The sequence below is a fragment of the Aspergillus puulaauensis genome, chromosome 6 (genome assembly GCF_016861865.1).
Source record: "Aspergillus puulaauensis MK2 DNA, chromosome 6, nearly complete sequence".
In the NCBI taxonomy this organism is placed as follows: Eukaryota; Fungi; Ascomycota; class Eurotiomycetes; order Eurotiales; family Aspergillaceae; genus Aspergillus; species Aspergillus puulaauensis.
The window spans coordinates 448193-468454 of NC_054862.1; the positions used below are offsets into that span (position 1 = coordinate 448193).

The window sequence follows — 20262 nt, forward strand, 5'->3', positions numbered from 1 at the left end:
GAAAAAAAAAAGGAGGGTTTTCGACGAAGCGGTAATTCACGCGGCGGTATGGATCATGTTGCGGGGGACTTTATTTGGGAGAGACGCTCGCAGGCTTCGGCGGGGCAGTTTTGCGGCGCGGCTGAGGAAACCGAAAGGTTGACAAGGTGTAACAATATGTTAGAGTGCTCTATATGGCCGAGTTGATTTTGGAACCAGTCCGCATATACTCCAGCGTTGTAGTGGGCTTGTGAGGTCGAACTATTGACATTGAATCATGAGAATCGGGGGCGGGATCATAGTTCCGCCGATATCCGAGTGTTCTTTTGAAATTATTCGCGTCGCTCCTTCTTTCTCTCGTCTTTTGTGCCCAGGCAACTCGGTCCTTATGGGAGCCAGAGACAAGACAGCATGTGCGGAATCTTCTTCTCACTGACAGCGCAGGACACCCCCGTGGTTGCAGGCACAGATCTTCGCTATTTGCTGGCAAAACGAGGCCCAGACGAGGGCACATACAGCATTGGCGTGCGCGGCGCGAAACTCAATAAATTGTTCAATTGCGAAGGTGGCCGCCCATTATGGCTCTCATTTGGAAGCACAGTCCTTTCAATGAGGGGAGATGGTGTCGTTCGACAACCACTTACTGATAGCGGCAGAACCGGATCTATACTTGCATGGAATGGCGACGCGTGGAAGATCGCCGGGCAACCTATACCGGAGAGGAATGACACGGAAATCGTCTTCAGCCATCTTCTCCAAGCTTCCACACAGGACTATCTCTCGGGAAATTACAATGGTGTTCCCGATTCCGCCCAGAGAGTAGCGGAAACTGTCAGTAAGATCACAGGGCCGTTTGCCTTTGTGTTTTATGATGCCGCCAACTTCAGATTATATTTTGGAAGAGATTGTTTGGGAAGAAGGTCTCTCTGTTGGGGTCTCGATGAGGCAGGGAATCTTACGATATGTAGCCTGTCTTCGTCTCCTGCCTTTGAAGAAATCGAGGCGGATGGTATATATATGATTGAATTCGAAGAAGATCTATTTGCGGATCACGAACCAATACCGGCTACGAGCCCTATTTGTTTCGACACCCAGAACATATCAAAAATACCTTGGAGCCATGAGGCCTTGCAGACATATCATATGGTACGGCTTAGCGTGTATCTCTATTGTGTTGCCCGGGTCACTGATCAAGCCTCCAGATAAGTCCCATTCCTCCAATGAATAAGGCAACTCCGAAGGGCACTCCGCCTCCACTAACTACTACATCATATGTTGTCAAAGAGCTGGAAAACAGGCTTCGCCATTCCCTAGCGCTGAGGATTCAAAATGTCCGGGAGCCGCCCCTTGCCGGTGATAGTAACGTCAGGGTTGGCGTGCTGTTTTCTGGGGGTCTCGATTGTACCCTTCTCGCAAGACTCGCTCATGACATCCTACCCGCTGGACAGACAATCGATCTTTTGAATGTCGCCTTTGAAAACCCACGGGTTGTAGCTGCAGCGGCAAAGGGGCTTGAGCAGACCTCATCTGCGTATGAAGGTTGTCCCGATCGTATCACTGGGCGAGCTGCATTTGCGGAACTCCAACACATATGCCGCAACCGCAACTGGCGGTTTGTTGCCATTGACGTTCCGTATGTCGTAACTGTTGCGCATCGTGATACCGTCAAGCGCCTGATGCGCCCGCATAACACCGAAATGGACCTTTCTATTGCGTGCGCTTTATATTTTGCTGCGCGTGGCCAAGGAACAGCACTCGATAGCCAAGGCCCCTATACAAAACCCTCACAGTACAAAACACCTGCCCGTGTCCTCCTATCTGGCCTCGGTGCAGACGAGTTGTTCGCAGGGTATGCAAGGCACGGAATAGCATTTTCGCGCAACGGCTTCGAAGGCCTCATTGATGAAATCGAACTCGACGTCAGCCGCCTGGGGAAGCGAAATCTCGGCCGTGATAACCGAGTAATCGCACACTGGGCCCGGGAAGCGCGATTCCCATTCCTGGATGAGGACTTTGTTGCCTGGGCGGTCCAATTACCCGTCTGGGAGAAATGTGGTTTCGGAGTTCCTGAGTGCCTGCCAGCAGATATCGGCATTGATCACGAGAAAAAAACGCTTCGCCTTCTAGCACTTAAGCTAGGATTGGAAAATGTTTCGCGTGAAAAGAAGCGTGCCATTCAGTTCGGCTCTCGAACGGCAAAGATGGAAAAGGGCAAGGTGAAGGGCACAGATGCCTTGGCTTGAACTCCAACATCCTCAGTCCATACACACAACCCCCTTGAGAGCCACAAACAGCAATGATGACAAAACATGGATCAGATACTTCCGAGGCCTCCCCTTCGCCTTTTCTTCTGTCCATTCCGCTCTCGCATGCAGTCAGTCTGGTCTCATTCATCCGTCCGGCCCAGCCTCCATAGTGACTGCAACTGCCTTCCGCAAGGGAGAGCTGGTACTTCCTATTGAGGATCTAGGTTCGGACCGGCATCGAATAAGTCTGACCTGCAAGGTCGAACGGAATTAATGGACTTGGAAACGGGAAGGGAATCACGGGGTCTATGAGGTACTCCATAAAAGGCAAGTCTGAGCTGTTCATCACCTCCCACTTTGAGTGAATATTCAACGTATATATCATATTAGTACGTATAGACACTGTATATAATTCCTATACCCACCAGCAGATCGCTAGATGAGAAAAAATATCAATCAATAGAAGGCCTCAAAAGCTATAGAACAGCCATTTCTACATCAATCCATAAAATTTACCGCATAAGCCAGCCGAGACTCACATGCCACTGCTGCTTGGTATCAATACGGATAGTTAAGGGGCCTTGCATAGCCCAAAACTCCGAACCTCCGGATTAGCTACCTCGTACTTCGTGCAGCGACGCCGAGTGGAGCGACGTGGCATGCGGCTGATGTGGTCATGCGGCTCTGTTGATGCGCCGGCAGCCTGGCAGAGGTTGGATCCATTGCACACCTTGAACGGCTAAACCATTCAGGTCCCACTACAGGGCACAGAGCCTCAAGAAATGTCATTGCAGCAGGTGGACTGGGAAGAAAGATCTAGACCCAGCGGACGCTTCGCTCGCTGCCGGAGTTGGGGGTGAAGACGTGCTACTTGTCGAGATAATGACGGTCAGGTTGACTACGGTGGGCATCTACATTTCAAGACCAAGAGTAGCGAGTGACAGTGAATTTATTGAAAGCAATCTGGTACAGATGATTGATTAAGGAGCACGTAGTACTCAAAACAAGAAACGCGAAGGCCACGAGTCAATCCCTTTCTGGGAGACATCAGAACCGGCCAAAGAATAGTAAAGACAGGTAAATGTAGAAACACATGAACACGCATCGAAAAAAGAGAATATAATAAAAAAAGCGCATATGCACTTTGTCTGTTGAAAGGAAACTTTTTCTTCGGTCTAAAGCGACAGCAACCGAGAACGACTCGGTCCTCTGTTGACTGTTGCTTTTCGACGTCAGTTAGACGAGAGGCTTCTCCGCCCCCGCCCACAGCAGGTCACACTCGGACTGTTTAAAGAAAACAAAAACAAAAACAGTTAATAACAGCATCAGAAATGTAGTTCACAATCATAAAAACAAAACATTGTCATGACCAATTCAATTGGAAACTTTTGTTCGTTCAAGCACCGCGGCTCTGGGCCTGGGACTTCCAGTATTGCACAAGCTGACGAGCGTCGTCAAGTTCCTTCTGAAGGTCGGAGATGCGACGCTCCATGTCGCCCTGTCGCTCAAGCTTGCGAGCACGAGACTTGCGGGCAGCCTCAGTGTTTCGCGCACGCTTGGCTGCAATAGGGTCGGCATCGTCAAACTTGATAGGGGGAAGAGGCTTGCTTCGTCGCGCATTAATTCCAGCAACAGTCGAGTGCTTAACTGAAGAACCGCGGGATGTTTTGGGCGAACGAGGAGAGGAAACAGACTTCACCGCAGGCGAGGCAGGTGGCTCTGCCTTGACTTCCGAAAGAGAGGCAGCGATCTCCAACGCAGCCGGATCGAAAGGCACAGACATCCCATCCTGAGTCGGGAACAGAGAATCCCACTCCTCATGACCAGGAGCGAGATCCATATCTGTGCCGAACATGGGGGAGGTGTCCTGGCTAAAGTATCCGGGAGAATCGAAATCAGGCGTGCTGAGGTCTGTGTACGAGGCTGAAGGAGGAGCAGAGGCATCCATCATCAGATCGCTAGGGGAGATGGTGCCCGAAGGCACATCACCCATAGCGTCCTTGGATGCCATAATGCCAGTAGGGATGAGATGCGGAGAGAGCATGGTCGGGTCGGTGGAAAATTCGTCACCGAAGGTGTCCGAACCAAAGTCGAAGAGGTCTGAATCGTTCAAGTCAGTACTCATGTTGAGACAGTGAGTATCTAGGTAATAGAGCTCACCTTGAGGAATGTTTGGAGTAGACATGATGCGACGATGATTTAACGATTGTGTGTACTGATTCTGAACTGGCGAATTGACAGTGCTGTTATTGAATAGAGGGACAGGTGGGCGATAGTGATGATTAGAATTCGAAGCCGCAGGAGCAGAATTCGAAGCTGCAAACCGACGCAGAGAGTGCGTTCGATTAGAAGGACTAGACCGAAGAGTAGTAGACAATGGATACCCGGAGGACTGCGTTGCAAGTCGGGCTACCCGAGAAACCGGGACTGGGGAACCTGCTAGCTGTTGCTGATGCAAGTTGACAGAGTGACGGCGCTGAACTTGTCCTGATTGGAGCAAAGAGCGCTGATAGGCGGCAAGTTGTCTAGGGGTTGGATTCAGATGTGCTTGAGCACGCGAGTCCCTGTGTTGTTGCTGTTGAGGCTGGGGACACGAAGCAGGATAGAGCACAAAGTCCTCTTGTGGAGAGCTCGAATTGTCGCTGTTGTGATTGTTGTTGTGATCCGGATTCAGATTCTGAGCCAAAGGCTGCGTGGGCGAGGTTGAAGGAAGCCATTTTTGCTGATGGTTATCCGTGGTGAACGACGTGAAGTCGAACGTGGTGAAAGGGTTTGAAAGAGAACTTGAGCTACGCGAAGCGATGCTGAAGTTCAGAGGGTCCTGGGAAGGAGACTCTGAAGGTTGAATGTTTGAGGGGGGAGTTGAAAACGTAGTCCGTTGAGGATCTATGATGTCTGTCTCGGCTGAGAAAGACGAGCTGGCAGCGGGGGATGCGCTTAGCAGTCCATTTTGAGATGGACGAAGATACTGAAGGCTTCGGTTAAACTGTGATGATATGGTGACGGCTTTCGAGAAAAGCGGCGAAACAGTGGTTGTGACAATATGAATGGATGTGTTGTTGGATGAAAAGAGGAAAAAGATATGAGAAAAAAAGGAAGAGAAAAAGAGAAAAGAACCCAGGCAACGACGGGGAATCAGGCACCTTTTAACTCCGGGTTGTGTGCGCGGTCGCCCGGTCCCCTGGACCAATCAGTGCGCGTCCTTTCTCCGCCTGTCGAGCTTACCACATATGGCAAGGTGCAATTTCCACGGTCAGCAGGTTGTGAGTCATAGGGCGATGCGGGATTCAATTGGTGCGAGCGGACTGGAAGTGGGTCGCCGCGGGGCCCTCTGGCTGACAAACTCTCGCTGCCTGCAGCCGTTCTTTACTTCTTGGAGACGGCCTGGGGCTGAGAGGCTCGTACTCGATGTGACTTCTTGACGTCGTGATTGTCAATTGACCAACCAGAAGTGCCCAATGTGCATCTCGTTTTCATTTCACAGCCTCCCCAGGCTCCCCTCGAGGCTCGGGGAGTGAATTGGGAAACCCCTTTGCAGACCAGGGTGAGACAGGCGGCTCAGCCCCAATCTTGCGGTTGGCCATTCTCCAGTTCTACGGCACTACGCGGGCCAGCGCAAGTTCAGATGCGACACTGCTCCAGAACATGAAATGAGCGCTTCATCACCGGTTCCATAATTCAGCCTACAGCACAAGAGACCGTCGAATCCTTGAAAAAAAAAGTGCGCACAAACTTTTGGTCAGCCGTGGAGTGGAGATCACTTACCCGATTGACTCCCCGCGATGGACCACGACGGAGCGACTATCCTGGTTGGCGTCGCCGAAGGGCGTGCCTTTGCATTCCAGAACTCAATACGACCGGATTCTTCCGTCGACAAGTCCGCAGTTCATGTCCATCTGACTTGGAAGTTGCAACAGGGAGCGGAGAATCCGTCATTCTTCATTTGCGCTCATTGCCTCAGATTGATTGGACGTGTCTCCTTCAATATCGGAGCCTGAAGGAAGACAATATTGGTTATCCCCGGTGGAAGACAAGCGGTGTCAGGGGTGACATTCATATATACTTTCACTGGAACCAATTCGTAGCAATTGCGAGGTCAGGGATTTCTTTCATAATCTGTAAAACTCATAAAAGGGTTAAAGGAAATTTCCATGGGTCTCTCAAAGTCTATTGAGTGACCGGGTTTCGGCTCAGGACACACACAAACCAAGACTAGCTTTCGAGCCCTGAAGTTTCGATTCACCAAACTAGTTATTATTACTTTTGCCCCCGGATTCGAGGCCAATCCATTATTTCCCCCCTAAAACAAAGAAAAGAAAAGGTTTTGGTTATGGCCAGATCAAAAAACATTGATCTCATCTGTACAGTGAGTGTTGCACGCCTGACTTTTCAGGCACCATAATCTACAAAATTCCGGAAAACATTCCCACATCAGCGATCTGGTATCGTCCGCAAAACGGGGCAATTGCTATTGTAGCCTCGCTAGATTGCCCGGCCTGTTACTTGTTATATAAATTTACATATACATACTCAGATAATTATCAAACAATGCATTGATTCTATTAGTTATTACCTATGTTGTGCCAATCGATGGGAACCAACCGTGCCTAATGTACACAGCTGCCCATGACGGGGTCAATGAGTAGAGTCGAGGATCCAAAGTAAACCAGATTAAACATAACAGATCACCTTTCACCTAACCCGGTATCATGACAGTGCATCAAATGGCAACGGTAATCAAGTAACAAAGCAAACTATAAACAAGTGGTATCAATCTAGTTGGACGGCGCATGATCTCCCAGGCTAAAGGGGTATCCCCTGAGAGATCGGATATCATAAAGGAATGAACTGTGACTCCCGATATCACAATCAAGGCTGTCACGAAAATCGACCGTCAAAGCAGCAGAGGGTATCATTGACACTCCAGCCACATGCACAGTGCCCCCAAGGAAGCAATGACAACGCAACCGGAATGACAGTGGCGACATTAAGCTAGAGAAAAAAATCCGAGTAGTATGGACTGAAAGTATTGTGGGGTTTTTGTTCGTTTTCGTTTTCTTATTGCTTTTTCCATCTCATAGATGGGGTTGATCATGATGCACAAGCGCCTGAGTACTCATAACGCTGGTCCCACCATTTCTCAAATTCGGCTGGCTTTGGTGAACTTCAAGCAGCAGCCTGGACCGGAGTGGGAGTGGAAGCGACGACGGGCTTAGCCTCCTCGGTGGCAGGGGCATCGGCGTCGGCAGGCTTGGAGCTCTCCTCGGCGGGGGCGGCCTCAGGGACAGTCTCAGTCTTGGGCTCAGCAGGCTTGGATTCCTCCTCAGCCTTGGGCTCGGACTTCACGGCCTTGCTGGGCTTACGGAAAAGACCGCCGAGCTTGTTCTTAGGCTTGGCCTCGCCCTCCTCGTTGTCGGAGTCACCCTTCTTCTTGCCGAAGTTGCCGAAGAAAGAGGTGCGGCGCTTGTCCTTAGTGGTGGCAGCGGGAGTCTCGGCGGGGGACTCGGTAGGAGCAGTGTCCTTGGCAGCCTCGACCTCGGGAGCAGCGGTCACGCTCTCAGGCTCAATGGGCTTACCGGACTCCTCGACAGGGTTGTCGAGCTGAGGAGCAGTGCTAGCGACAGGAGTGCTCTCAGCAGGAGCAGCAGCTTCCTTCTCAGTCTTCTCGTGAGAGGGGCTGGTGACCTTCTGGAAGAAGTTTCCGAAGATGGAAGCACGCTTAGACTTCTTGTCGGTCTCTTCCTTCTTCTCCTCCTTCTTTTCCTCCTTCTCCTCGTCCTTCTTCTCACCTTCGACAGGGGCTACATATTCGGTTAGTGAGGGGTTCGTTTAATACATGGTTGGGCTGGGACACCTACTCTCAGTGGTGGCGGGCTCAGCAGCAGTCGAGGCTTCAGCGGCGGGGGTCTCGGTGGAGGTCTCAGCGGCCTTGGGCTCCTCAACCTTGGGCTCTTCAGCCTTGCTCTCCTCCTCCTTCTTCTCTTCCTTCTTCTCCTCCTTCTTGTCTTCCTTCTTTTCCTCAGTCTCCTCCTTCTTGCCAAGGAGAGATCCGAAAAGGGAAGTGCGCTTGCGAGAGCGAGAGCGGCTCTTAGCGTCCTTCTCCTTGTTCTCTTCAGCGGGAGTAGCAGCAGCAGCAGCGGCGACAGGGGCCTCCTCCTCCTTCTTGGCCTCCTTGTTATCTTCCTTCTTGGCCTCGCCCTCCTTAGCATCCTCCTTGGCCTCCTCCTTGTTCTCGGCGGGCTTAGAGGCGGCGGCAGCAACAACAGGCTTGGTCAGCTTCTCAAGCTCAGCCTTGTAACCCTCGCTGGAGGTGATGGTCTCCTTCTCAGCCTTGGCCTCGGTGGACTTGGCCTCAAGGGCGGCGATCCAGCTGTCGCGCTCAGCAGTGTTAGCGGCCTGGAAGGTGTGCTTGTGGCCGTTCAGCTTGAAGAGGAACTCATTGGAACCCTCCTTGGTAACATCAGAGATGTCGGCCTATTCGCATGTTAGCCCGGTTTCTTCTGGTGCAAGTATCCATCGACGGGAACTTACCAAGCTGATGATGCCAGCGGGGGTAGCCTTGTCCTCAGCACGCTTGGTCAAGAAGAGCAGACCCTTGCCGGTCTGGCTGGCCCAGGCGACGATAGGGTTGGCGATAGCGGGCTTCTCGTTGCCACGGAAGACAGAGAGCTGCTTGGACTCGACAGCATCGTCACTGAAGTAGAAGAAGCGCTTGGCGAAGCGGAGACTCCTGTTAGGCGCGCCTATTAGCTTCCAGCCAACTTTTCGCACGCGCAGTGAGATACTTACTTGACGAGACCGGGAGCCTTGTAGCCAAGGGTACCTTCAGAGGCGGGGGTGACCTCCTTGGGCTCTTCCTTGGTCTCCTCCTTAGCTTCCTCAGCCTTGGCCTCCTCGGCCTTGGGCTCCTCAGTAGCAGCAGGAGCAGCCTCGGTGGTCTCAGCGGGGGTCTCCTTGGGGGCTTCAGCAGCGGCCTCAGCGGCAGGAGCCTCAGTGGTGACAGCAGGAGTCTCAGTAGCGGGAGCAGCCACGGGGGTCTCCTCGACGGGCTTCTGGGCGTCAGACATGGTGTTGGTAGTAGATTAAAAAGTAATTATAGAAGGTATTGATGGGATTAAGTAAGTCGTACGGAAGCAAGAAGCCTCGCAAAAAGAAGTCAGGTCGAGCAGGGTATCTTAAGGGGGTATCTCAACAGAAAGAAACAAGAGCAACCTCAGCGCAAAGCTAAAAGAGCTCGGGTATCACAACGAAGGCAAAGGTGGTGAGGGGGAGAAGCGAAGTCGCAGGAATCTCTGAGATGCAGCGAAGAAAAGAAGAAGAGAAGGGGAAAAGAGGAGAGAAGAGGGAAGAAAAAGAGCGAGCAGGGGCTGGGCTCGCAAAGGGAAAGTGAGGAAAGGAGGGTAAGGAGGCCAAGGAGGGTGGGCAGGTCGCCTGTTTTGGAAGGGAGCGGCGGACCAGCAGCTCGTCTTTTCTGCTTAATTAGGGCGCTTGGTCCTGTTAATTTTCCAGAAAAGGGGCCCTTGCCAATCACAAATGGTGCATCCCTGATTCAGGGAGCACTTGCTAAGTCGCGAAATTTTCAAATTTTCCCTGACATCTGGACAGAGTTGGGAAAGTGACTAGTGGGAGTAGCTTGGTCCAGCTCCTACCGGCCATGCAGATTAACGGGGCCTAGTCCTTTAGTGAAGCTAGTCTGCTCTCCCAGCTTCAGAGAGTATTATTCTCGCTGGCCGCCAGCCATGGCGCAACCGATACATGGTTAATTTATGAACCAGAGGCCTGGAGACAAGCGGGATGATGGATCTGGGAGAACTACTTGCTGGCGGCCTGATGTTGATAGGAATGCGAAAAGTCAGGCGCTCCCTTGAGAGCAAAGAGCAAGTGGACCCAACCATTCGCTGGCTAAGTCCATGGACCTTGGGATCCATCTTCCAATATTATTCCGCCCTGACTCCCTGAGAGCCTGAGCCTGCCCTGAGCTTTGCGCTTGTCAGTTGTCACCAACCCTGCGACTCTGGCGTCTGCGTTCTTGACCCCTGTCAGACCGGCATATCCCAGGCTCGGCGCTTCGACCTGGCGAGATTGCCAGGCGGCCATGCCAGGGCTCTGCAGTTCGTCTGGTCGTCGACTTGGTCAAAACAGGCCGATGTTGTGTGATCTCGGAGCACAAACTAACTCGCCGCTACTGAACGGGCTTCCATGGAACTGGCTTGGGCCAGCCTGATTAGGCAGTTAGCTGCTCCTGAGTTGAGGCCATTAGATAATCTGCCCATCCACGCGACTCCAACCACACCACATGACTGCCGGCTGCCAGACAACCAACCAGCTCCCAGCCAGCCCCTCCACGACCTCAATCCCGCGACACTTGACGCGCAGGTTGACGCCCATGTCCTCATTTTCCCAAACAGAGCAAACCCTCTACCCCTCATCTGGTGCCATGCATCCTGGATGCACGATTACTTGATACGACTGATAGCTCGAGATTGATACATCGCGCACGGTTGTCCTCCGGCCCCAAGTCCAATTCCCCACTGTCCAGGAGATATGCGATACTCTGCTGGCTCCAGCCCTACAATCCGCCGGAGGTGTTTATCTAGAGGACCCCGTACCGAGTACGCAATCGCCAGGAACCAGCGACACTCTCAATTAAACCTTCGTCTCGTTCCTCGCTTCGTCTGGCACCACCGACGGTAATGGAAGTTGTTCCGTCAAAAAGATTGCGAGCTGTTTCGGATCAGATCCACCCCCTTTTCATCTTTTTTCACCGTCTTGTCTCTGGCTTTTTGATGGCCATGAACACCAGCCAATCAAGGCCCTGTCGATCTGATGATCCTCTTTTTGAGCCGTGTCCATCTCTTCCCGAGTCCAGTAGTTCCCCTTTGTGGCCACCTTTTCACTGTCGGGAATTTTTCGTCGAAATGTCAAGCCGTCCCTGTCCACCAAATCATAGCACGTTCTTCGTTCTCTCTGCTCAACGCTCAACTCCACTTGAACTAAGTTACCGAAGAAGAAACTTGGAATTTGGAAGACCTCATCTCCAATTCTCCATGTGCGCGTCGCAAGTCACGTCGCATTGTGCACATAGCTTTGTCCTCCGCGCATTCTCCGAATTACGGAGTACGGAGCACGTACGTGAAAATCATGTAGATAACCGTCCTGCGCAGCTGACAGGCTGAGGGCACACGGAGGTGGCAGAGGGCCGAATATGACAGCGCAGCAATTGCTCCATGGTTGAAATCCTCTTTGTCTGAGGCTGCGAGGCTGCGACATTCCCCTTCCACTAACCAGAAGGTCCAAGGATCGATCTCACTTCCTGCAGAGTTCGTATCGCGCCTCTAGGCGCATCCCCAGTCCAGTAGGCTCAGTTTTGTCACCGGGCCGAGCCCGCCAACCCCTCAAGGAGGGGGCCAGAAACATACATCATCATCGCATCCAGCATCATCCGGGGCTCGGTCCCAGCAGCATAATTAACCATATTAACAGGTAATCAGCTTAACCGCCACCATCATCTACAATAATATACGTAATAATTAACGCCAATAACGCGAAACAAAACCTGCCTCAGGTTAATCAGGAAAAGGGAAACAGGCGCCTGATCATTTCTTGGACGGATTCTTATCCCTCATTGACCGGGTCGGGTCATTCATCGGAATCCATTGCCGTGCTGATTGTTGATCACGTTGACACCTTGTCAGGTTGTACATTCCATAAGGAGCCTAGGACTATGATGATGGCTCTGATCACCTCACTGGTGGTAATAATCGCACGAAATGAAGATTAATTTTGCGTCAACGTCACCTGCTCTTGTGCTGCTTCCAGTTCCATACACCGTAGAATCCAAACATATGAAGCACAATATCCTTACTATCCACGGCGCACTGGGCTATCAACACCAAACTCTCTAACCGAATGGCAATATAGATAAAGCAACCTTAGTCTACATCTCATTCCTGATCATACTACGTACAGTATCATTTTGACGACTAGTTCGTAAATACTAATCGACCCCCCCTTTCAGTTAACTACGTAATTAACAAGTTAATTAGTTAGTTATTTGACTTAGTTAAGTAGCCAACAAAATGACTAATAACTTGATCAAAAGCTAAACATCACGCTATCCATGCCCAAAACAACAACATAACGGCAGGAAAGATATGAATATGGATACTGCATCATGTGCATACGTAACTATGTCGTATCTACAGCTGACTGGATCTCGCAATTCCAGTGGAAAAGCATGACAACCTCCCCAAGAACGCAAAAAAAATTATCAGATCCCCACCTAGATAACTAACCAAAGAATCGGAATCGCATCATTCATGCCGCCATCGTAAGGACATAACTAGTTATGAAAAAAGGTTGTTAGCAAAAGTGACACCAAGTAAAACGACTGTGCTAGCACTTACGAAGTAATACTATCCATGCGCTCCGTCGTCAGCTTCAAACTGACAGTCAACAGCTCACGCGCAACATCCGGTTCCTGCTCCCGGAGGGCCTTCCATTTCTCCGCATTCAAACTCCAGATCACGCAATCCTGCTCAGCCTTAACGGTAGCGGTGCGGCGGGTCTCAGAGAAAAAGGGCAGTTCGCCACACGGCCGTCCGGCGACAATGAGCTCGAAGTATCGGCCTTGCGGGAGCTCGTACTCAGCACGGAGCATCCCCGACTCCAGGAGGTAGAAGGCGTTGGGGACATCGCCTTCTTGAAAGAGGATTGTGCCTGAAGAGTAGGTTTCGCGGGTGAAGAAGGGGCATGCTGGGAACCAGAAGTCTTCATTTTGGGAGGTGAGGCCCTGGAAGGTTTGGAGGAGGAGGGGGAGAGGTTGGCGCATTGCGGACCATGCTGCTGGGACAATTACGGCGTTTTCGTCTTCGCTGAGGGTTGTTGTTGCTGCGCGGTGGAGGTATTGATGTCTTGGGGAGCCCATGACACCTTCCGCTGACTGGGGTTGGTGTTGGGTTGTTGGGACCTCGAGGTTTTGGGAGGTAGTCTTGCCCTTGAGTAGTGCTTCTCGGTGGCTATAGAAGATGTTGAGGTAGTCATTCTCGCAATATTCGAGGGCAGAATTCAGATCTTCGAATATCCGGACGCCAAACTCTGGCTCGAGCAGTCCTACGTTCTGGAGGCTCTTGCCGACATCTCCTCCTACGGCAAGACCAGATATAGTCATCCGCACGTTCCGTTTCTTCAGGATCCGATTGATGCGTGTGAATGCCTCCGCGGCCGAGAAGTCGATGCCATATACCCGAGAAAGGTCCAAGATGATGAACCTTATCGGAAGTCTGCTGAACGCTTCATCCTCAATAAGTCCTCGCATGGTATTCTCGACATCCACAATGGTTCCGAAGAACAGATAGCCACCAAGTTTAAGGATTAAAGTCTGTCGCCCAGCTTCTTTCAGGTATCGGTGCTGAATCGGCGGCCGCCGAACCGTAGAACCGGCGATTTTACCAGAGTAAGTAGCGCGGATGGCAGATTTTCGAGAAGTTTGAACGACAAAGCTCAGGCAAGCCATGATGATTCCAACCAGGATGCCAGTTACGAAATCCCAAACACCCATCGTCGCGACAATGATAACGACCTAGAACGTCAGCTTGAAGCCTAGAGACTAGCAGGATGAGACTTACAGTGAGATATTCGTGCCGATGCAACTTTCCCCATGTATCTACTAGAGCTTCCTCCATCAATTCAATACCGAGCAGGAATATCAAAGCTCCCACAACCATGACAGGGATGAATCCAATAATCACAGGACCGATTAGCATAATACCTGTAGTGGCCCCTGCAAGCATAACGCCGGCTAAACGGGAGTTTCCACCACTGTCAATGAAAAGCAGGCTGTTGGTATACACAAGATAATTCTAGAAAAACATATTAGTATAGACTTTTTTCCTATGTGGCTCCTACCATCTTACCTGGATACTGCCTGCAAATCCCGAAAGAGCATTCGTCACGCCATGAGCCATCAATTCTCGATCAACGTTCAAATTATCCTCGCCCGTAGAGATTCCCAACGCTGGGACATTGATAGGAACATGGAGAATTCCGAAGAATGTGAGCGCAAACATTGCTGGGATAGTATCAACAAACGCGGGCCAATCGACAGCCGAAAAGTCTGGAATAGTTAGAAAATAGCGCTAAACCAAGAAGTAATAGTAGGATTCAACTCACCATAGAGGGTGTAGAAATGGTACCACGGATTGACAGATGAAGGAGCATCAAAGACCCAGCCGCTACCCCGTAATGAATTCATGGGTATATGCGCGATGAGTTTGACAATATAAAAGCACAAAGCGACAGCAATGAAATAAACTCCAACTAGGTAATTAGATCTGACGAAACGTTTGAGGGCGAGAAGACCGATCGCGAGGGACAAGGGTGTTATCCAAAGGGCTACAGTATCCAGACTGAAAAGCTTCTGCATAGTGGGAATATTAAACTCAAAAGATCCAGGCAGTCGAGCTGATACTTCGAGACCTGTGAGAACGAGGAAAAAGCCAACTCCTCCAATGCATCCAATGAGGATATGCCTGGGAAAGAATCCAATGAGAGAGCCAATCTTGCATGTCCCCATTAAGAAAAATACCAGACCAGTAAGGATAGAACTGACAGAGAACGATAGGATTGTGGTGGCAATAACGGACTTGGGATTGTCTTCTCCAACCCGGTTCAGAATCGTATAGGCCATCTGATGGAAGAACGGCACGACCTCGATCATCTCACTTCCGATTCCTCCACGGAATATCGAGCCCCCACAAGAGAAGACCAGTTGAGCAATGATGGTACTGACGTAGAACATAGAGATGCCATCCGATCCTAGGTCAGAGAATACCGACTCGCCCAAGGGGAACAAAATCATCCCGTATGAAAGAGCATCCAGGATATTCAAGAGTAGTCCCAGCAACACCGAAGGCAGTAAGCTCAGCGGATGTACAATTCCCCGTTTCCACACGGCTCTGCGATCCCATGTCTTCGGGTGTGTCAGTACATGAAAGGACTCCGAGATCTTCGAAAGGGCATTCGGGATAGCGCTAGATGTCTCCTTCGGCGTGTATACCTGACCCTCAACATCACTCGCTGTCCCATAGGTCCGGGATGGTTTCGACGTTGAATTGGGCAGCAAAGAGGTTTGCTCCGTACTTGTATCATCCTCGTCTTCATCGATGGAGGCCGAAGGGCCATGCCTTGCATCTTTACTTCCGCTCGACTCATTCCGGTTCCCAGAACTCCGGTCCTTATTGAGGCTAGATGACGGATCACGGATCATAGCCGTTAGAACCGACGATCCCCCAGAATGCACAGCCAGTGCATGGCCCATTTCATCTGTCCCACTTGACCCCGACAGCTGCGGACTAGGCGACGACTGCGATTCGGCATCAGCTGGACCGTCCGCAGGTCGAAAGATATCCATGGCCGGAGGAATGTCCCTCGGTTCTCTCGATAAGGCAAGTGAAGCCAACTCTGCAGTTTGCTCTCGAAGGCCATAGGAGGAGTACTGCGCCGGATCTGAACAAACTTCTAGTCAGTAACCACTATTGTATTAAGCAAGTTGGAAGATCCTCATTTACCAGAAGCCTTATGGAATGAGCCGTGATAGAAGGACCGGCTCGGTGTCCTGTAGCTTGCTCCGCCAGATAATACCGGATCTGAGCTTATCGTGCGAGGAGGAAAACTGCTTGGCTCCGGTAGCTCGCCAATCGTGTCTGGTGCAGGGCTGTCGTTAGAGATGGACGGCGGGTTGGTGGCCTGCGAGTCTGCCCGCTTCCGTTGACCCAGAACACCCATCGCGGTTGGAGCACGAGTATACGGTGGGAGGGATGGTTGATTCGCAATCCGGCCTCGAAATTGAGCCAGAGGACAGGCTCGTCACTTGCTCACGTTAAGGACTCGCAAATGGCGCTCAGAGAAGGAATGACGTATGACTTAGAGGGAGCGCGACAATTGACATCGCCCGGGATTCGAAGAGACGAGCCAGGGACCGCGAAAGCGCAACAACATGAGAAGGGAGAGAAGTCTCGGATGGTTGAAGGTGGTAACGGAGCCAGAAGAAGCTCTTGGGGCAGTTCCAAGGAAGCTTTGCCTGGCAGTTCTTATCGGCGAATTGAGTAAAAAGTCTTATCTGCGGAGAGCGCTGGGTTTGGCGGGTCCACTTGGTTCCAACTCTCTGCCCTGTTCCGGAGACAACTTGGACTCATCTTACAGGAAACAATATTACCTCAGGAACGACCGGAAAACGAGGTTAACGATGCAGGGAATGTCATACTGCTCAGTTAGTCAATTGTCGAGCCGTTGGCAGTTTTCGGAGATCAGCCGATGAGCTGCAGGAAAAACGGTCAACTTGCTTTTTGGCGTGTGTTTGACACCTCCACATTCACCTCAGGCACAGTGAGCGGTTAGTCATACAAGGCCCAGTTTTTTAGGTAAATGATAAATATATTCTGTAGTTTATCAAAGTTAGATAAATGGGATAATGTAGTTTATCTCTACGCATCAAACACCATGGGTATCACACAAAAGACAAAAAAGGTCAACCCCACAACTCCAAGCACACGCAGCCAAGCATGATAAACACCCATCAGTTCAGCCGCTCCAAAAACCCCTGTGCTATAAGCCGTTCCACATCGCCATGTCGCACATAGAGCTGGCTGTTCTTCGTCAAATTAATGACCCTGCGACCGTTAGCAGCCCATCCACAACGCAACTTTATCCCAAAGGAAAGGAAGCGAGAGCAACATACCCATACTCCGTCTGAATCTCCCCCGCATCCCTCAAAACCCTCACATCGATAAACAAATCCCTGGGCGGCTCCAGACTCCCCGTAAGATCAATATCCGTCCATTGGCCCTTATACGTAGCCAGCATGTCACTATACTGCCGAAAGTACTCCTCCTCATCGGGGCTCAGCGAGCTCTCGTCCCCGTTGTTCTGACCACCGCTGCCGGCGGACCCATCGTCCAACCCCGCCATCGCAGACGCCGCCGCCGCTTGCTGCTCTAGCACATCAATGCCCTTCCAGCATAACTCCTCCAACTTCTCAGTCCGCACGCGATGGTACGCGAGGAGACAGCGCTTGTTGCGCCGGATGCAGAGATGGTCGACCAACAGGGCGCACGCGACAGCTGGCGCTTGGGACGGGTTGAAGCCTCCTTCGAAGGGGGCAAGGAGGTGGGCGACATCGCGATCGAGATCACGAACTTCGCGCGCGACGGTACGGACGAGCTCGGTTTGGTAGGGTGGGAGGTGTGCGAGGGATTGCGTGCGTTTGGCGTGTTGGACCTGGATTGGGTGGTTAGTAGATGTTTGTTTGACATGCTTCCCCCCCCCAAATTTTTGGGGACAGGTTCTGATGTATTTGACGGGGTTCAGGTACCAGTTTATTGCCTAGTTCTCCGTACATAATGCGGAATTGAGCTGGTGTTCATTCAAAGGGTGGGGTGTCCGAGTAGTGCGTTGGTGTAAGAAGCCGCGTTTGGACGCGTTACCGATGCAGCGGTCGGTTAGTACGGGATGTTTCGAAAAGAATTGCCGTTGTATGCGAGCCGTGCTTGCTATTGGGAGGAATTGGAGTTCGTAGAATGGTTCGTGGGAACAAAGAAATGTTGAGCCTTGGGGTCTTGTTCCAGATACCTTATCGCCGCCGGCTTGCTGCTTTAACAATTGGTACACGTGATGCTACAGCCAACTTTTTTGAGACGACGTTGCGCCATCTTTTTGAACATTTTACACTTTAATAGGGATCTTTTAGGGCTCATTTCTCTTGTATCTTTTAAGTCGGTCTATTGAAACACTGATTTCCAGTGAATTTGGCCAATTTTCTTGACATTACCGAGACCAAGCCAGTTCATTCCTACGAATCTCGCATACCATAGCCCATGCTGTCGATGTGGAAGGGCAAATTATGAAGTCGGACTATGAAAGAAACTCCAAGATACGGATATATTTAGGAAAAGAATCGATATAAAGTGAATGGATTTCTTAGTCTAAGCAAAGATGGGTGAGGAAATCCATGCGTTATAATCTATGCGATGAAACATAACAAATTACCAACCATAATAAACAAGGCATAAAATGATGAAAACAGCAAGGGTACCCGGGCGCCATCACAAGAAACAGTCAGTAAATAGCAGACAACTCCAAACTGAAGGGGACAAAACATGCACATAATCTCCACGGGAAACAAGACAAATTCCACCCAAGTTGTCATCGTCATGCGAGCTTTCCGGTAGATCTCAGTACTACCGCGAAACCCAAATTGCAAGTCCTCAAAAACAAAGAGCCGACCCAGGGGTAATCACTAAAATGGAATGAAGTCATGAAAAAAAAAGATAAAGCCAACCCATGAACAAGTGAGTATATGTCAAATGGCTTTCATTTAGGTCGTCGCTTTTGTCAATCAGAGTTACATGATTAAAAAAAAAAAAAAAAACACGAAGGAGTTTTATCAATATCCCTGAGGATTATTGATCCAATGATCAAACTCTCCACCAACAGGTTCCAACCCGGCTGCTTGACTTGGGTCCCATGTGTCACGGCCATCCAGAGTCTGTACACCTGGCTGCAACGGCGAGGCACCAGCGTAGCCGATGGGGCTAGTGGGGTACTGGAAGTACACATTGTTCGAAGATTCACTCTGCCATAAGGGGGGATACTGAGAGCCCCCGTAGACCTGGTTCCCACCGTCGTTGAAGTCTAATAGTTGAGGATCGAGTTGACCACCCGCGCCACTTCCCGATGTTGGTATTTGAGGTTGAAGTAGATCGTGGTGTGCCGCCCCAGGCAGACCAGCAAGTGTTGTTGACGAAGCATAGTGCATATCATCAGGGTTGGAGGATGGTTGGAGGTACTGAGTTGGATCGGAGGTGAGCATCAATCCTGAGGTCGACCTTCCGGGGTGGCTGGTGGGCCACGAATGAGGAAAGTATCCATCGGTTTGCAAGCCGTGGTGTCCCATATCAGGAGGCGTCGGGTGTCCGCTGTCCCAACCACTGCTACCAAGATCTGGGGAGCTGAATGCGCTGAGTCTGCTGATATGACGCTGGGCCGGGCTGGCCTCAGGTGTGGTCCGATAACCGGCGATGTAGGAACGGTCATCATCAAGCATGCGTTTTTTCTTGTCTTTTGCTGGAGTGAACTTATAACCGGGGTGTGCCTTTAGGTTATTCTTCTTTTCAATAGCTGCATACCGCTCATACTGGAGTTTGATTTCGGGAGTTTCGTTATTCCAGCTTTGGCCTGCCGCGGTAGATACCACCTGATGGTTCTGCTGCCGGAACAACTCCTTGGTCCTCTCAGCATATGCCGAGCGATATAGCATAAAAGAGTTCATTGGCCTGGGGATTTTTCCATGCTTCCGCACAGTTTCTGCAAGACGCTCCTCAGTGGGCCGATTCACGTGTTTTTCCATATCCTTCAGAGGAATATGGGTCATGTCCCTCGTCAGAACACTCAGAGGCGCTGTTAACCTGACACCTTGCTCGATTGAATCCTTGCGACCCTTCGTGCGGCGACGTTGTCTAGGTGACCGCAGAACTCTTGGTTTTGAAATGCCAGAGGGTATCATTGAAGGTGATGGCCACCTTGGCGGCTCACTGTTTCTGGAAGCAGCACCATCATCAGCGGGAGGTGTGTGGACCCGCATCTTGTCGGTTACCAGCTATTTCTTGTGTTAGCGATTGCCCAAGCTGATGGGTGGCAAGGGTAAGTTCTTACCTGGTTTTGCAGAGAGGTGTTCTGAGAGCAGGCACTGGTTGGACCAGCGTATTGGATATCCTGAAGAATCATGTTAGGTTACGGTGGTTAAGGGATATGGGATTCTTCTGCTGCTTAGGTACTCACTATTGCTAGCGAACTTTGCTGATCGAAAGAGACGTCGTTTTCCGCCCCGGAACCCCCGTAAGGCGCCGCTGTCTGGCCATCGTATATCGAATACATATCGGTAGTTTGGCCGACATCAGAGGGGAGGTCTCCATCTGTTGACTGAGGGGGGGAAGGCGGTTGGCCGCGAATCAATCGCTGAACCATGTTTATGTGGTAAGGT

General features: G+C 51.0%; 6 protein-coding genes across 6 annotated transcripts; 1 reads left to right on the forward strand and 5 right to left on the reverse strand.

Annotated features, from left to right (window-relative positions):
• Positions 1 to 390: 390 nt before the first annotated feature.
• On the forward strand, positions 391 to 2222 carry APUU_60193S (asparagine synthetase domain-containing protein; the record flags this gene model as incomplete). Its single annotated transcript, XM_041707010.1, has 2 exons — positions 391 to 1125; positions 1182 to 2222. The coding sequence occupies 2 exons, from the start codon at positions 391 to 393 to the stop codon at positions 2220 to 2222; spliced, it is 1776 nt and encodes a 591-aa protein (XP_041559339.1).
• A 1399-nt stretch (positions 2223 to 3621) lies between these two features.
• cpcA (amino acid starvation-responsive transcription factor GCN4) lies at positions 3622 to 4410 on the reverse strand (the record flags this gene model as incomplete). The annotated part of the gene is made up of 2 exons (XM_041707011.1): positions 3622 to 4325; positions 4386 to 4410. 2 exons carry the CDS (start codon positions 4408 to 4410, stop codon positions 3622 to 3624), a joined length of 729 nt encoding a protein of 242 aa, XP_041559340.1.
• A 2981-nt stretch (positions 4411 to 7391) lies between these two features.
• APUU_60195A (uncharacterized protein) lies at positions 7392 to 9292 on the reverse strand (the record flags this gene model as incomplete). The annotated part of the gene is made up of 4 exons (XM_041707012.1): positions 7392 to 8026; positions 8084 to 8699; positions 8757 to 8955; positions 9015 to 9292. 4 exons carry the CDS (start codon positions 9290 to 9292, stop codon positions 7392 to 7394), a joined length of 1728 nt encoding a protein of 575 aa, XP_041559341.1.
• Positions 9293 to 12542: 3250 nt separating this feature from the next.
• APUU_60196A (sulfate transporter family protein) lies at positions 12543 to 16010 on the reverse strand (the record flags this gene model as incomplete). The annotated part of the gene is made up of 6 exons (XM_041707013.1): positions 12543 to 12567; positions 12632 to 13806; positions 13853 to 14086; positions 14141 to 14340; positions 14397 to 15731; positions 15794 to 16010. The coding sequence occupies 6 exons, from the start codon at positions 16008 to 16010 to the stop codon at positions 12543 to 12545; spliced, it is 3186 nt and encodes a 1061-aa protein (XP_041559342.1).
• A 790-nt stretch (positions 16011 to 16800) lies between these two features.
• Positions 16801 to 17622, reverse strand: PSF1 (DNA replication protein PSF1; the record flags this gene model as incomplete). Its single annotated transcript, XM_041707014.1, has 3 exons — positions 16801 to 16894; positions 16963 to 17501; positions 17596 to 17622. 3 exons carry the CDS (start codon positions 17620 to 17622, stop codon positions 16801 to 16803), a joined length of 660 nt encoding a protein of 219 aa, XP_041559343.1.
• Positions 17623 to 18236: 614 nt separating this feature from the next.
• Positions 18237 to 20246, reverse strand: APUU_60198A (HMG-box domain-containing protein; the record flags this gene model as incomplete). Its single annotated transcript, XM_041707015.1, has 4 exons — positions 18237 to 18243; positions 18704 to 19878; positions 19935 to 19994; positions 20061 to 20246. The coding sequence occupies 4 exons, from the start codon at positions 20244 to 20246 to the stop codon at positions 18237 to 18239; spliced, it is 1428 nt and encodes a 475-aa protein (XP_041559344.1).
• Positions 20247 to 20262: the final 16 nt, after the last annotated feature.